At 38.4% G+C, this 17,288-nt stretch overlaps 2 protein-coding genes across 2 annotated transcripts in view; one reads left to right on the top strand and one right to left on the bottom strand.

The window, feature by feature from the left end:
* LOC118797919 (zinc finger protein 658B-like) overlaps positions 1-17,288 on the top strand; it is a 37,230-nt gene that overhangs the window by 6,431 nt on the left and 13,511 nt on the right. Inside the window, exon 4 of the mRNA XM_036557220.1 lies at positions 8,002-8,178. Within this exon, the coding sequence (XP_036413113.1) occupies positions 8,002-8,178 (177 nt within the window). The remainder of the gene's footprint in view (positions 1-8,001; positions 8,179-17,288) is intronic.
* LOC118798044 (zinc finger and SCAN domain-containing protein 2-like) lies at positions 7,210-16,219 on the bottom strand. Its single transcript, XM_036557360.1, has 3 exons — positions 15,872-16,219; positions 12,147-12,660; positions 7,210-8,702 (listed from the first exon to the last, which is right to left on the bottom strand). The coding sequence occupies exons 1-3, from the start codon at positions 16,028-16,030 to the stop codon at positions 7,972-7,974; spliced, it is 1,404 nt and encodes a 467-aa protein (XP_036413253.1). The 5' UTR covers positions 16,031-16,219; the 3' UTR covers positions 7,210-7,971.

The following is a 17,288-nucleotide window of genomic DNA, read 5'->3' as shown; positions in this document are numbered from 1 at the left end:
CGCTGACAGAAAACAGATATTTTAGTTCCACCCGTATTCTGGTCCATACCGAAGAGATGAACGGTGGTCTGGCAACAATTGCGGGTCTTGGGTCGCTTCCAAGTGAAAGTTGCTGCTTTGGGAACCACATTTTTATGAAGGTCCACACCAAATGAGGGAATTCAACACCAGAACATGCCTTTCTCAGTGCACATCAGCGCTGTACTGCCTGTTTTAATACTTGACTCTGTACAAACGCTCATCATTCCTGCTGTTAACAACAGCTGAGAAGCAATAAAATAACAGCAAAGCTTTTGATTTTTGCACATGGATTGCTCTACATACTTTTGGCCAAGCAGCGACCAGATTTGTTACATTCAAATTGGGAAACCAATCATAAAGAAAAAATATAAAGTAAGGTTTATTATTATCGCATTTATTGTTGTGCACTTGCACACTGTTAGAAATAAAGGTTCTGTGCAGGTACGTTCTTCATTCATCAAGGTACAAACAATGTAAATGTTCCCTCAAATGTTCAACAGTGGTTTTAGGGTCCAATTGTGTATATTAAATAGGTTTGTCCCAGTGGAAAAGTATGTATTTGTACCTTTTCATAACTGAATGTTTTAAAACAGAACAACAAAATAAAAAGCCTGGAGACGAGACGGGGTGTGTGGAGTCAGTACAGCTTAGAAAATATAATTTCAGTGGATTATGGTTCAATTATGTTCCCTGACTAAAGGTACTGAGATGAACCTATCATGTCTTACTTGTGCATCTTGGCAATACATGCACGTGTGTTTATAAGACGTCAGAGGAGGTATGCAGCAGGTGGTTTAATGTCTGGAGGGGTACAGGACTGTAAAGGGTTGGGGAACCACCGTCAAAGACGAAGAGCTGTCACAACCTGTTCTGAAGGATTTTTAATAAAAATAAATTGGTAGTCTCTATGAGTCATGATCAATTCATGTACTTAGTATTTGGAATGAGATCCCACTTGAAACTGGAACCACCTATCTCTTACATTTACATTTAGAGCATTTAGCAGATGCTCTTATCCAGAGCAACTTACAAGAGTGCTTTGTTCTCACTCAGAGAAAGTATCTTTGCTAGTACAAATAGGTTAGAGAGAAAGTTAGTCCTGAGCTCAGATACTGCTAGAAACAAAAGCCCCTGTTGATACTCAGAGAAAAAGAAACCCGAATTAATGCAAAACATTTCAATGAGTTCTTAACCTGTGTTCTTAACCTCTAAGAGCAAATCTATTCAAATCTTGCCCCTGAACTACAGATCACTATGTATGTCTTTTATTTGTTCTGATTGTTTTTACATAACATAGACAGATCATATATAGAACACAGATGAAAATGAATATACTTAAATGCATTACTCCTTTGTGACAAATACAGCTTGAAATAAAGCCTTGCCCCCTGCACATTTGGTCAATGAGTACTCACTTAGCAGTTTAAACTTGGGTTAAACTTTAAACCACAGCTAAGCTAAGGATTACATAGTAACAGATTTAAACAGCGCTTAAAGATGAAGTTTGTCTTTCCCATGAAAGAAAGGAGATCCTGTGTTCACATTAGATTTTAAGTAATTGTTGTCAAGTCAAGTCAAGTCAAAGTTTATTTATATAGCGCCTTTTACAACAGGTGTTGTCACAAAGCAGCTTTACAGAAAAATCCGGGTCCAAGCCCCCATGAGCGTCGCCAATGGCAACAGTGGCAAGGAAAAAGAGCAGGAGGAAGAAAGCTTGAGAGGAACCATGACTCAAAAGGGGAATCCATCCTCCTCTGGTTGACACCGGATAGCAAACAGTGTTAGAATAAAATATTAGAATACAAAATGGGGAAAATCAGGAGGAGCAATGGTTAATTAGATAGTTTGAGTTTATGCAGCAGCAGCAGGAGGGTCAGTTTATGAGGGTGAGGTTTGCACAGTTTTGTACAGCGTGAAGCTCAATGGTGGTCAAAACAGTCCAGCAGGCTGAAACAGTCCGGAAGGCTGGCAAACAGTGAGCACCTGATCAAGGCAGAAGCGTCAGCATCAGACGCACAGGATGGGGAGTTGTTCAACTTGGCAAGATGAGAATTAAAACTCCAGTTATTTCCAAAAAGGTCCAAATGACACCAACAGGCAGCGCTGCTTTCACCCGCTCAAGTGGTCTTAGTTTTATTGGTAGGAGGCACTGCATGGACACTCTTTACAGTCAGGTGATGAAGACGTTTCCATCATGGCTGAGAAAAGAAGCTAACAATCAATCAATTCTATATAATCAAATAAAACCGTACAAATGCTAACTAATGATCATTTTTACAGACGTGTGCGATGGGCCAAACTTGAAAGACGCCAGATAATTACTAGCTACATAAACTACACTCTTAAAAAAGATGGTTCTTTAAGGGTTCGTTAGTAAAAGAAAATGGTTCTATATAGATCCATGAAGACTCACGGAACCCTTTGCATGATTAAAGAGTTCTTTGCATCTTGAAAGAGTTCTTCAGATTGACGGAGAATGTCGAGCTTGGTACAATAGAAGAACGCTTTTCGGTGCTATATAGAACCAGCTTCAGCACATCCATCAGTCTGTAGAACCCTTTCGTGATGCAAAGACGTTTTAGTCGTGCAAAAAAAAAGGTTCTATATAGCACAAAAAGGGTTCTGCTACTGTTATGATGTCACCATTTTTACAAAAAGGTTATATATAGAACCAGCTACAGCACATCCATCAGTCTGAAGAACCCTTTTTGGTGCTATATAAAACTCTTTACAAAAAAAAATTGAACCATTTCATGGTGCAAAAAAACCTTAAATCATGCAAAAAAAAACTGTTCCATATAGCAGAAAAGGGTTCTGCTACTGTTAGGATGTCAAGCTTGTTACAACAGAAGAACCCTTTTCAAGGAGGTTCTATATAGAACCTCTTCTATATAGATCTGCAACACATTCTCCATCAATCTGAAGAACCATTTCATGCAAAGGGTTCTTTGAGTGATGGTTCCATATAAAACTATTTTCTTTACTAAAGAACCCTTGAAGAGCCATCTTTTTAAGTATGTACAACAACTTAAATGTTTTTTGATTACTTCCCACGTGAATCACATGACTGTGACCACTTGGGTGGTTCCTACTCAGAGAAACTAACTACTGCCCACTTTAAAGCAAGTTATGCAGCGCAGTGCGACTGGATTGGTGGTTGGACGTCACCTTGGAGGGAATAAAATGCAGTCTCAATACTTACTTCAAAACAGTGGTCACCAACCCTCCTCTTGAAGATCTGCTGAGTTTAGTTCCAGCCTGCATCTAAAATGCTGCCTCCTGCTTACCTGACACTAATGTATCTGATTCAGCCAATCAGGAACGTCTGAAGAAGTGGATTAGCTGGAGCAGGAGTGGTAGACTGTGGTTAAGACTACACTGCTGGAAGGTAGACCAGGAACAAGTTTTAGTGACCTCTTTAAAAGGTTCTTTGCTAGATAATGTCAAACATGGACCTGGAACTCAGACCAACGTACAGTTATCTAGAGCAGGGGCTCCCAATCCCAGTCCTGGTGACCGTTTGCTCTGCAAATATTTGAGTTTTTCCTACTTAGCACACCTGATCCAGCCAACGAGGGTCCTGTTCATTAGTTAATGCATCGAATCAAGTGAGCTTGATGAGAGAACACAAGAAATGTACCCCTGATCTAGAGCACTGGTACTCAGCCCTGGTCCTGGAGTACCACTGTCCTACACATTTCAGACATTCCTCACACCTGATATAACTAACAAACTATATTAACAAAATGAACAAGCACTTCCAGAGGGAGAACACTACAACATGCAGGGAAGTGGTTCTCCAGCTCCAGGATTGAGAACCTGTGATCCACAGAAGCTGTAGAGTAGCATGATGGTCATCAGCCCTCATCAGGAGATCTACACATTTAAAAAAGATGGTTCTTCACAGGTTCTTTAGCAAAGAAAATGGTTCTATATAGAACAATGAGCACTCAAATAACCCTTTGGTTCTTTGCATTGTGAAAGGGTTCTTCAGGTTGACAGAGAATGTGCTGTAGATGGCTCTATATAGAACCTTTTTGAAAAGGCTTCTACACAGCCCAAGAAATGGTTCTTCTATTGATACAGGCTTGACATTGTAACAATAGAAGAACGCTTTTTGGTGCTACATAGAACCCTTTTCAAAAAGTTTCTATATAGAACCATTTTCTTTACTAAAGAACCCTTAAAGAACCATGATTTCTAAGAGTCTAGCTTTCAGCAGAGTGTATTCCCAACCACAGTCTGCTACACCTGTTCCAGCTAATCAACCTCTTCAGAGGTTCCTGATTGTCTGGATCAGGTGCATTAGTGTCAGGTAAGGAGGAGGCAGCAGCTTGGTGCTAAACTCTACAGGATAGTAGATAGTAGACCACTGGTGTAACAGTACACAGTCTGTACTGTATCATGGGGAATAAACATTACCCAAGTCCATAATCTCTTTTGGTATCTGCCATTTATTGCTGGTCTCATAAAAACAAAAGGATATAATCTCTTGTACCTTCTCTGTATACATTAGAAGACAATATTATCCAGCTAGCAAAAGTAATTTTCAAAAGACACATTGACCACCATAACAATATCATCAACATTATGTATCAAACGTGAAACCACAGAATCAGAAATTAATGTATATTAATTTATACTGGATTGGCTGCTTCAATAAGGGGGCACAAGTGTGATCATGAGTTGTGGATTAACAGTATTACATACGCTAGTTTAATAAGACTAGTTCAAAAAGTAGAAACCATTTTTAAACTTGGTTGCTGCTTTTTATACCAATTTTATTTAAGGCTGTCCTTTAGCAAAACCTTCTTTTTGGTAAGATGCTGAGGAATAAAAGATAAAATATAAGTATCACATTAAATAGCTTTCAAATATATACAATACAATTAATACACAATGATGAAATAAGACACTGTAAATAGTACAATAAAACAATGTTCAAGTTAATCACATTCTATTCATTTAGAATTCAAAAATCATTTGGTGTACAAACCACAGAAGCTCTGCAGCACAATCTGTAACAATTTTAACCTTGTAGAACATTAAAAACATTTGGCTACAAAAACTCTTTTTAGTCAGTTTCAGTCATATTTCATAGGTATAAGACACTTCAAGTTCAAGGTTAATCTGTGGAGCTAAGATTTTATTTGGAAATTTAATCCATTTCCTATCAGCAAATTATTAATCATCAAACAAATAAACACACTTAAGGCAGGATAAAGAGTTTACCAACTCTTTTAGACCACCAGTATAAAATCTGTACTGTCAGAATTTAGGGCTCTGAAATCAAAACAGTAATTTCTACTTGATAATAAACACACTATGGATTAAAGATGAAAATATAAGTATTATGGAATTATCTTCTATCTGTACATACATTTTCACGTATATGTATTTCTATGACTGAAATTTACTGACGTGGACAGGCCAGATGCTCGTTAGGGGTCAGTACTGTGTCAAAGTGGCCGGAGAACATGAAATGGTAAACAGGGAGGTTCCACCCGGCTGGACATTTGTGTAAATGCTGCTTTCATTCTTCGATAATGCTGGGTGAGCCGTGTCACTCTTACAAAGGATGGTTCTTCAAGGGTTCTTCAGTAAAGAAAAATGGTATATATATCCATTAACACTCAAAGAACCCTTTGCATGATTAAAGGGTTCTCTGCATCCTGAAATGGTTATTCAGGTTGATGGGGAATGTGCTGTAGCTAGTTCTATAAGGAACCTTTTTGAAAATGGTCGTATATAGCACCTAAAAGGGTTGTTCTATTGTTACAAAGACATTGTACACATTTAAAAATGACGGTCCTTCAAGGGTTCTTTAGTAAAGACAATGGTTCTATATAGAACCATGAATACTCAAAGAACCCTTTGCACGACTAAAGGGTTCTTTATATGTGAAAGGTTCTTCAATGTGCTGTAGACAGTTTTATAAAGAACCTTTCTGAAAATGGTTCTATATAGCACCTGTTAAGATGACAAATTTGCAACAATAGAGAAACCCCTTTGGGTGCTATATAGAACACTTTTCAAACAGGTTCTATATAGAACCGTGTGTAGCACATTCAAGCACATTCAAGAACTCTATAATGATGCAAAGAACCCTTTAATCATGCAAAGTGGTCTTTGAGTGTTCATGGTTCTATATAGAACCATTTTCTTTACTAAAGAACCCTTGAAGAACCATCTTTTTAAGAGTGTAGGCTACTATTAATTGTGGCCTGTTATTGTAGTTTTATGTTTCGAAGCTGGGCTTTGAGTTATTGTTTCTTCCTCTCTTTTCCCAAAAATTTCTTCCCATCATTTTTGTAGTGTCTAATCTCATCTGTCTATTTATTCATTTCAGCCCTTTCAACCAAATTATAATTTGGCCTTTTACTTGTGGTGCTGAGAAGTGGTGCACATACGTCCCAAAAAAGGCCCAGAAATAAAAGGTAACGCACTGTTCTGTCGCTTCGGGTTCCTAGTTTTATCTTTAAAGCGCTTTTGTATTCTGTGTAAATTGAAAATAATGATTCAAATTTAAGTTTTTGTTTTAATTATGGACCTCGAGTCCATGTTCCATGACGCCAGCGTTTCCACAGCCTCAGACGCTCTGAAGCCTTGTAGTGCATGTTCACCAAGCCCACTTTTAGATGCATGATGACAGACCACACCAGCATCATATAAACAAAACTCCTTAAATCAGGATAATGCTATCAAGTGTTGCCTCTAGTAATGTAACAATACAACGTAACACACTGTACTGTACTGAAAACTGTATGGCAGCATATTGTATCACTTTATCATGACTAGCATATCAGCTTGTGGCAAGTGCTTTAAAATACAGTTTCAAAAACTGTATTTTTATAAATGCATTTTAACATTTTTAAAGCTAATTGGAAACATTAACATTAATACACTAACTAAGGCATGTTTTTTGCCACTCTGTTTTTGCTGTATTGAAAAATCAATCTAATTGAGAAAACACTGTATTGCATTGAAGGAAAACATTCTTTTTGTAAGTTGTCGCACTTCTAGTACATCACTTATAAAGATATGTGTAAACTTCACTGACACACCAGCAGCTCTCTTACACAGTTGTATGCAAAAGTTCAGGCACCCCAGTCAAATAATGTTTTGTCAATTTTCTGCGTTAAAATAAGCTGACATCCTCTACAGAGAACACAATTAAATAGGGCTGTTTTGTGCAAATTTTAGTGCACAATTTCTATTTATTTGCCGAATTTAAAATATTGAGAAGATGTAACATAATATGTAAAATGTTCCTTACGTACAAGTCACGTCTTATGCTGTATTTTTTCCCAATATGTTAAAAAGGAAAGGAGTTGAGCATTAATATGTGCAGAAGTGTGTTCTCTGTAGAGCACGGTTGTCAAAGTCAACGACTAAGAGGGCCATATTAAAAAATCCCAGCACAAATGGGTCAGATGTGCTTTTATTTTTACGTAATATTTTGCCATGACCCCAACTGGCTATTGTTTATTCAAAATTTGTCTAAGCTACAACAGCAGAAAATAGGCACTGAGTAACTGAATGACTCAAAAATTAGCTGCAGGTAACTGTTAAACCTCTTTAAATATCCTCATTAGACAGCAAGGTTTTTTTAAAGCTGCCCATTCGCTTGAACTAGACACCTGGCAGACCGTTGCTAGGGAGGGGGTGGGGCTCACAATATGAACTATAGTGCAGCTCAGGGTGAAATGGGCTAATACTAATAGAAATGACTGATTTGGCCCGCGGGCCTTGTGTTTGTCACATGGGCTGTAGAGGATGTGTTTCACTTTAAAAAAACAAAAAAAATCAACAAAATGTCAACTGACCAGGGGTGCCAAAACTTTTGCACACGACTAACTTCTTTGCACTGTTTGCTGTGTAATTACGGAATATTAATCCACAGGATGTAATCAAAGGGTGATTTAACAAGAGAGTATTTTCACAGCTTTGTTACGTCTTCTCTCCTGTGTGCGTTCTCAGATGTTTGGTAAGGTGTCCCGACTGAATGAACGTCTTATCACACAAAGAGCATCGGTACGGCCTCTCCTCTGTGTGCGTCCTCTCGTGGTTCCTGATGTTCGACAAGTACAAGAAGCGCCTTCCGCAGACGGAGCACTGATAGGGCTTTTCTCCCGTGTGTATCCTCTGGTGATTCTGGTAGACGTCTAAGCGTGTAAACGTCTTGGCGCACTGAGAGCACTGGTAAGGCTTCTCTCCGGTATGAATCCTACGGTGGTTCTGATAGACGTCTAACCGAGTGAAGCTCTTGCCGCACTGAGAGCAAAGGTAGGGCTTCTCACCGGTATGAGTCCTCTGATGGATCTGGAGCACGTCTGTCCGCGTGAACGTCTTCCCGCACTGAGCGCACTGGTACGGCTTTTCTCCGGTGTGTGTTCTCTGGTGGGTTTTGAAGGATCTTGACTGGGTGAAGGACTTGTCACACTGAGAGCACTGGTACAGCCTCTTACCGGTGTGTATTCTCATGTGGCTGTAAAAGGCTGATGATTTAGAGAATGTACTTCCACATTCAGAACAGGAGTAAGACTTTAGTCTGCTGTGTTCTTTACCGGGTTTGTCCAGGCGATGGACATGTTTCCCATGCTTTCCTTCTCTGGTAATCTTTTTGTCCAGAATTTGTCGGCCAGCTGGAGATCTGCTCCCATTATTTGAGGATGGCTGACCTGACATATCAAGAACAGGAAATTAGTGTCATTAAAACAACATAAAAACTGTTCAAATGATGTTCTAACAAAATATATTGCTTACTAAAGTAATTATTTGCTATGCAACCAGGGTGCATTGGGGTGTTATTAGCAGACAAATGCTGTATCAGATATTGGATGGGGAAAAAAAGGATTCTTCCAATTCAGTCTAGCCTTTTTTTATGGCCTTGGGCAATAACTGATATTACTGAATATCGCTGTTGTCGGAACAAAACCTCAGATCACCAAAACGGCAACTTTACAAGAGAAGGAAAAAGCATACTTTACTTTTTATGTAAATCAGTGGAACCAGACTTTTTTTCAAGTAATTTTGGGTCGTTTCTTTTGGTCCATTCATCATGAAATTTACACACAATGTAAAGAACAACAGACATTTTCAAATTATATCAAAAACTGAAAAATGACAAAAATGGAGATACGAGCTTTTGTTCCAACAGCAGCGATATCATGATGAGTGTCACCTGTCATATTATGCTAATTATGGTTCCTTTATTCTCTTTCACATGCCCAATATTTTTGTTTTCTTCTCCAAACCAGGAATCATTCTTTTTGTATAATTATTCTAATCTATGATAATGTGTACATGGGGTGGGCAATATAGCAAAATTTTATTGTTGTTTTATTGTTGAACGATTATGTCTCAATACACTTTTCTAGATATATTGTGGATATGGCCAGTACTTGAAGAACACCAACTAAAAACATTTTTCATTTCAAAGTGCACATAATTAGGCCTGTTTAATTGGATTTATTGCAGAGCAGTTTTTAAAACATGCAATAAAATCAGTATAGCCGTAGGTTTATTATTATTATTATTATTATTATAGGTGGCACTACAGGTTCCATTTTGTCTGTTGTAATTTACTAAATCTCAAAAACTAATCATTGTGATGCATATCATGTATGGTAAATATGAATGCGACTTAATTTAATACTTTGCAAATATACCGGCTCTGAGTCTCTCCTCTACCACTTAATTAGACCAGAGAACACATGGCAAAGGATCCCGAGTCCACAGCGTGGACTCTCCTCTTCAGCTCATCCCACAGGTTTTCTATGGGGTTCAGGACAGGGAGCTGGGGTGGCCATGGCAAAACCTTGAGTGAACCATGTTTGTGTTGATTTTGAGGTGTTTTTTGGATCATTGTCCTGCTGGAAGATCCAAACTATGGCCCAGTTTAAGCTTCCTGGCTGAGGCAGTCAGGTTTTGATTTAATATCTGCTGGTACTTAATGGAGTTACCATGTATCCACACAAGCTGTCCAGGGGCTTTGGAAGGGAAAAACAGCCCCACAGTATCACAGATCCACATAGTTCATAGTGAGAACAGGGTTCTCTTTTTGTCTACACCAAACTCATCTCTGGTGTTTGCTGCCAATTTGCAACAAGCATTTTGCTCTCATCTGTCCACAGAACACAGTCCCACTGAAAGATCCCGAAATGTTTGGCAAACAGTAGGCGCTTGAGTTTGACAGCAGAGGCTTTCTGCTGGCAACCCTTCCAAACAACTTGTGCTTGTATAGGTGGCGTCTGATTGCAGTTTGGGAGACGTTCCCACCACAAGACCTAACCAACATCCCCAGCTGTGATCCTTGGAGATTCTTTGGCCACTCAAATCATCCTCCTCACTCTGCATGGGGTCAGTATAGACATACGTCCTGTTCCCGGTAGATTTTTGACATTTTCAATTGCTTTAAATTTCAGAATTATTAAACTTAAACTTCGGTTGTGGACAGCTGTAATTATCAGTATCAATTATTCAGTAATATTAGAAGCTAGCCTAGTTGGTAATTGTATGGTCATTATATTGGCATCAGTGAAACTGCAAGGTATAAGGTAAGGCTCTGTAATGCTCACATGACTGCATTCGCATCATGGTGATATCTTTTATATCAAAGATTCTGCAGACGATGGGATATTTGTGAGGAGATTAGATATAAGATTATCCATTTAGTCAAAGCGGAAAAAACAAGAGCTTCCAGAACTCTAAAAGCTACAGACTAAATGGGGCTCCTAACAACCACCTGGAAGAGCTGGTGGACACCAAAACTGCCCCCATCAGATAAACAGCACTTAAAACTTTCATCTTTGAGAGAGAGGAGAAAATCTTCTTTACATATGGTTATATTTGTAATGGATTCTATATAGCACCAAAATGGGTTCTTCTATTTGTTACAATGGCAAGCTTGTAACAACAGAAGAACCTTTTTGGTGCTATATAGGACTCTTTTCCTAAAATATTCTATATTTAGAACCATACTCAGCATATTTTAATCATGCAAAGGGTTCTTTGAGTGTTCATGGTTCTATATAGAAACACTGTCTTCACTAAAGAACCCTTGAAACACCATCAATTTTAAGTGTGTACAGTGTCAAGTTTGTTACAACAGAAGAACACTTTTTGATGCTATATAGAACCCTTTTAAAAAGGTTATACATATAGAACCACATTCAACACATTCTCCATCAATCTGAAGAACCCCTTCACAATATAATGAATCCTTTAATGCAAAGGGTTCTTTGAGTGTTCATGGCTCTATATAGAACCAGTGTCTTTACTGAGGAAACCTTGAGGAACCATCTTTTTTAAGTGTGTACAATGTGAAGTTTGTAAAAAAGAAGAACTCTTTTTCGTGTTATATAGAATCCTGTTCAAAAGGTTCTATGTACAGAACCATATTCAACACACTCTCCATAAATCTGAAGAACTCTTTCACATAAAGAACCCTTTAATCATGCAAAGGGTTCTTTGAGCGTTCATGATTCTATGTAGAACCATTGTCTTTACTGAAGAAACCCTGAAGAACCATCAATTTTAATTAGTGAAGTTCTTCCTATGGGGTAGTAGAGTGTTTGATTAGTCTCAGCATGATGGATTACGTTTAGGTTAGCTAATCTTAAATGAAGTGTTATAGGGGGCAGCACAGTGACACAGTGGGTAGCGCTGTCACCTCACAGCAAGAAGGGCCTGAGTTTGATTCCCCGCCCGGTCAACCTTTCTGTGTGGAGTTTGTATGTTCTCCCCCTGTCTGTGTGGGTTTCCTCCCACAGTCCAAAGACATACAGTCAGGACAATTGGAGATGCTAAATTGCCCCTTGGTGTGAGTGTGTATGTCTATGTGTCTGCCCTGTGATGGACTGGTGACCTGTCCAGGGTGTATCCTGCCTTTCGCCCAATGACCACCTGGGATAGGCTGCAGCCACCCCGTGACCCAGGAGGATACGCGGTTTAGAAAGTGTGTTTGTGTGTGTGTGTGTGTGTGTGTGTGTGTGTGTGAAGCATAGTAGTCTTTAAAGAAGAGTATCACATCAGTATCTGCTGATACTTACGTTTTCTGTATCAGTATCAAAAAAGTGTCATTGTATAATCACTTATTATCCAACCAAACACACTCAACTTACTTGTATTTGAATCCTCTTGGTCTCCCATCAACTCTGGTATTTGCTTACAGTCCACATGCTGGACTGACCACATCTGTATGCAGGTCTGTTCACCAGCGCCGCTGTATAGGGGGTAAGAGACTTCCACAGTGTCTGCTTCTGTTTTACAGAGAGGAGGCAGGTAAGGTTCCCCCTGCTGAGGTATGTGATGGTTCTCACTTTCAGATTCACACTTCAGTCTCTGTAGATCTGGTTCTGTTTTAATAACTACCGAACTGGGCACTTCCTTTATCTCATGGAGAGACTGGTGGTCCTCATTTTCCTCTTCATATCCACAGTCCTGTGCTATCCTGTGGTCTTCACCACTTTGTGCAGACGCATTTATTTCTTCTGGCTCTGTTTTAATAACTACAAACAGACTTTCCACACATGCTGAATCCTGGACTGCACACTGCTCTCCCACTATGCCTTCATGATGCTGTACCTGTGTTGGGCGTTTATGTGGAGGATAAAGGGGAGATGCATCATGGAGCTCCTGTTATTGAAAAGGACAAAAAGCATTTAATCAAACTGCTTGAAATCTCTCCTTTATTTTAATATTTAAGCCATTCAGTGCTACTCTAGATCTAAAAGCTGTATTGTGAGTTATATAGTTCTATAAACTAAACTGCTATATTATTAAAAACACTAAATCTTGTTGTCTAAATGTATAAATCTTGTAAAATAAGTCAGAATTTCTAGCTCTCTTTTTTCAGTGGTCAATAAAACGTCCTTACATTAGTATATGTTTTTTTATAATCTGTGAGGTTATAAAAAACTGTGTATTGATTGATATAGATATAGAAAAAAATACTGGTGGTAATAGCTCCTAACAAGCAGTTTAATTGGTTTTCTTAAATACAGTGAATAAAACAATATACAGTAATATGTTACACCAATTCAAACTATCAATTTCCACTCTGTTCCTCTTTTTCACAGCGTATGTATCAGATTTCACAACATATTTTTGTATATTTTTGTTTTGTACATTTGTATATTTTTGTTTTGTAACTTTATCAAATATCTAAGTCCTTTTTAAATGTTATCATTAGATTAAAATTAATTCTGCAATCTTGAAAAGAAACTACAAGATTTTACTTTCCAAATATGTATTTTTAAAAAATAACTTAGAATTTCAATTTCTAAAAAAATAATGTATTTTTAATATGTGAGATACATTTCAAATACATTATTACATTTGAATATGTATTCCAAACTAGGGGTGGGCAATATAAAGATATAATATCATGATATGCTACACCGATCAGGCATAACATTATGACAACCTCCTTGTTTCTACGCTCATTGTCCATTTTATCAGCTCCACTTACTATATAGGTGCACTTTGTAGTTCTACAGTTACAGACTGTAGTCCATCTGTTTCTCTGATACTTTGTTAGCCCCCTTTTACCCTGTTCTTCAGTGGTCAGGACCCCCATGGACCCTCACAGAGCAGGTACTATTTGGGTGGTGGATCATTCTCAGCACTGCAGTAACACTGACGTGGTGGTGTGTTAGTGTGTGTTGCACTGGTTTGAGTGGATCAGACACAGCAGTGATACTGGAGTTTTTAAACACCTCAGTGTCGCTGCTGGACTGAGAATAGTCCACCAACCAAAAATATCCAGCCAACAGCGTCCTGTGGGCAGCGTCCTGTGATCACTGATGAAGGACTAGAGAATGACCAGCACAAACTGTGTAGCAGCAGATGAGCTATCATCTCTGACTTTACATCTACAAGGTGGACTGACAAGGTAGGAGTGTCTAATAGAGTGGACAGTGAGTGGACACAGTGTTTAAAAACTCAGTGCTGAGAATGATCCACCACCCAAATAGTACCTGCTCTGTGAGGGTTCATGGGGGTCCTGACAGAACAGGGTAAAAGGGGGGCTAACAAAGTATGCAGAGAAACAGACTGTAATTGTAGAACTACAAAGTGCACCTATATAGTAAGTGGAGCTGATAAAATGGACAATGAGCATAGAAACAAGGAGGAGCTTATAATGTTATGCCTGATCGGTGTATATAGGATTCACAATATGATGTGACACAATATCCAGGTCTAATAAGTTGGAATAGACACAAATAGAAACAGTAGTGCCACATTTAAAAAATGTATCAAAGACCATTAGTACAAATTACTTTCATTTAACATTTTACATACTGTTTTATGTCACAATAAGATTGAGTTTTTAGTTTTTCAACAAAGGTTTGATTTTTGCTAATATTTTAAATGAAAGATCAAAAGGAGAAGCAATGAAGAATGTTTTTCACAGCTCATCAGGAATGCCAATATTAATATGATCATACTGCCCAGCCCTATTCCAAACACAACTGTACATTAGACAAAAAAAACATAGTTTGTTTATTTTCATACGTTTTCAGATGTACCCGATAAATCTACTTTACATATATTTGCTTTTCATGCATCCTTAAAAAAGATGCTTCCTCATGGGTTCTTTATTAAAGGCAGTGGTTCTATTTACAATTATAAGTTCATTCTTCAATATTTGTTTGCATGGTGAATCAGTTTTTAAGACTGATGGAGAATGTGCTGTACATGGTTCTATATAGAACATCTTTGAAAATTATTCTATGTAGCACCAAAAATGATTCTGCTATTGTTCCAAGCTTGACATTGTACACCATAGCAGAACCCTTTTTTTGGTGCTACATAGAGTCCTTTTCAAAAACAATTACACCAGATAGAACACATTCTTCATCAATCTGAAGAACCCTTTCACCACGCAAAGAATCATTTAAGCATGAAATGGTTCTATATAGAACTCATGGATCTAACAGAACCACTGCCTTAACTGAAGAACCTCTGAAGAGCAATCCTTTTTAAGTGTGCATGAAAGGAGTCAGTATAGTACACTTAAAAACGATGCTTCTTCAAGGGTTCCTTAGTAAAGAAAATGGTTCTATACAGAGCCATGAACACTCAAAGAACCCTTTCCCTGATTAAAGGGTTATTTGAATCATGAAATGGTTCAAATTGATGGAAAATGTGCTATAGAACCTTTTTGGTGGTTTTAAAAAGGGGTTTATATTGCAACCAAAAGGGTTCTTCTATGGTTACAAGCTTGCCATCATAACAACAGAAGAACCCTTTTGAGTCCTACATAGAACCTTTTTCAAAAAGGTTCTGTAGGGAACCACCTAGCAGATACTCCATCAATCTGAAGAACTATTTCCCTATGCAAAGAACCATTTAAGTATACAAAGGGTTCTTTGAGTGTTCATGGTTCTATACAGAACAATTTTCTTTACTAAAGAATCCTTGAAGAACCATCTTTTTAAAAAAACACGCTTAGCAAAAAGGGTTTTACATAGTTCCAAAAAGGGCTTGTAACAATAGTGGAACCCTTTTTGGTACTACACAGAGCCTTTTACAAAAAGGTTCCATACAGAACCATATACAACACATTCTCCATCAATCTCAAGAACCATTTAGAGTCCATGGTTCTATAAAAAAAACATTGTCTTTACTAAAGAACCCTTTAAGTAGACTATTCCTCCTGAACTCATCAGCTGCAAACAGGTGGAAAAGCATGAACTCCACTAATTAGAATAATCAGACAGTCATTCATCACCAATTTCTTAATAAATGTTAGACAGATAAACTCAGGCTGCGATTTATAAGACATGGAACAACAATAATTCCCTCTTTTTTAGTATAGAAACGACCGTGCAGAAGCACAAACCTCTTTTACGAGCTCGCCCTCCTCTTCAGTCTTCAATGAATGGATCACTGATCCATTCTTTGGATGCAGGACATGTTCAGTGTCCACTATCACTGCTGCCCGTCTGGCTCCCTCCTGACCGTGCACTGCCATGCTGCTACAATCCAAGTCGATGTACATAAACTCATTAATTTAGCTCTCTAGTCTCCATGGACTAAAGCAGGAGGGCTAAAAACACGCAGTGCTGCACACAGAAATGCACCTCATAGGGTAAATACAGCCGCTGTTAGACTTAGAGCTAGACCTAGACTGAGTTCTGATCTGTAAATGAACCTATACTGCTGCCTTACTGCGAACATGCCAAGAAAGCTGAGCTCCTTCTTCTTGTTTTTGACATCAGACTGAACACCAGTCTGCGTGTTACTGCCATCTACAGTGCAAAGCTTTGGACAATAATTATGACGACCAATAGAGGGCGCTACAGTGTGAAAATAAATCTATATAAACAGCTCATACTCACCCAAACAAAAATCTGATATATGGCAAGATGGATTTCAAACATGGCAAATATTTAAACATGATGGTTCATTAAGGGTTCTTTAATAAAGAAAATGGTTCTATATAGAACCATAAACACCCAAAGATCCCTTTCTTTGCATGGTGAAAGAGTTCTTCGGATTGACTGTATAGCACCAAAACGGGTTCTTCTATTATTGACATTGTTACAGTAGAAGTACCCTTTTTGGTGCTACATAGAACCCTTTTTTTTAAAAAGGTTCCATATAGAACCATATTCAACACATTCTTCATCAGTCTGAAGAATGCAACGTCTTCTTTGATGTTCATGGTTCTTTATAGAACCATTTTCTGTATAAAGAACCCTTGAAGAACCAGCATTTTTAAGTGTGTATGACATATATTAGCATGTATGGTTTTCCCTTATATCCCAATTATATTAGTCACATATGGACATATATTTTTTGAAATTGGCCATTTTCAAATATGGGAAATATATTTTAGCCATATATCAGCATATACAAACACACATACACCGATCAGGCATGACATTATGACCACCTCCTTGTTTCTATGCTCATTGTCCATTTTATCAGCTCCACTTACTGTATAGGTGCACTTTGTAGTTCTACAGTTACAGACTGTAGTCCATCTGTTTCTCTGCATACTTTGTTAGCCCCCTTTTAACCTGTTCTTCAGTGGTCAGGACCCCCATGGACCCTCACAGAGCAGGTACTATTTGGGTGGTGGATCATTCTCAGCACTGCAGTATGTTAGTGTGTGTTGTGCTGGTCTGAGTGGATCAGACACAGCAGTGCTGCTGGAGTTTTTAAACACCTCAGTGTCACTGCTGGACTGAGAATAGTCCACCAACCAAAAATATCCAGCCAACAGCGTCCTGTGGGCAGCATCCTGTGACCAC

The sequence above is a fragment of the Colossoma macropomum genome, unplaced genomic scaffold, assembly GCF_904425465.1.
Source record: "Colossoma macropomum unplaced genomic scaffold, Colossoma_macropomum, whole genome shotgun sequence".
Lineage (NCBI taxonomy): Eukaryota > Metazoa > Chordata > Actinopteri > Characiformes > Serrasalmidae > Colossoma > Colossoma macropomum.
This window is presented reverse-complemented; position numbering and strand designations above follow the sequence as displayed.

What these genes read in the sequence shown, in the direction of transcription:
- LOC118798044 (XM_036557360.1), bottom strand. Translation starts at nt 16,030, where the DNA reads ATGTACATCGACTTGGATTGTAGCAGCATGGCAGTGCACGGTCAGGAG. An exon ending in AGGGCGAGCTCGTAAAAGAG is followed by an intron (nt 12,661 to 15,871) that starts GTTTGTGCTTCT and finishes TTTCAATAACAG; the next exon opens with GAGCTCCATGATGCATCTCC. An exon ending in CCAAGAGGATTCAAATACAA is followed by an intron (nt 8,703 to 12,146) that starts GTAAGTTGAGTG and finishes TTGATATGTCAG; the next exon opens with GTCAGCCATCCTCAAATAAT.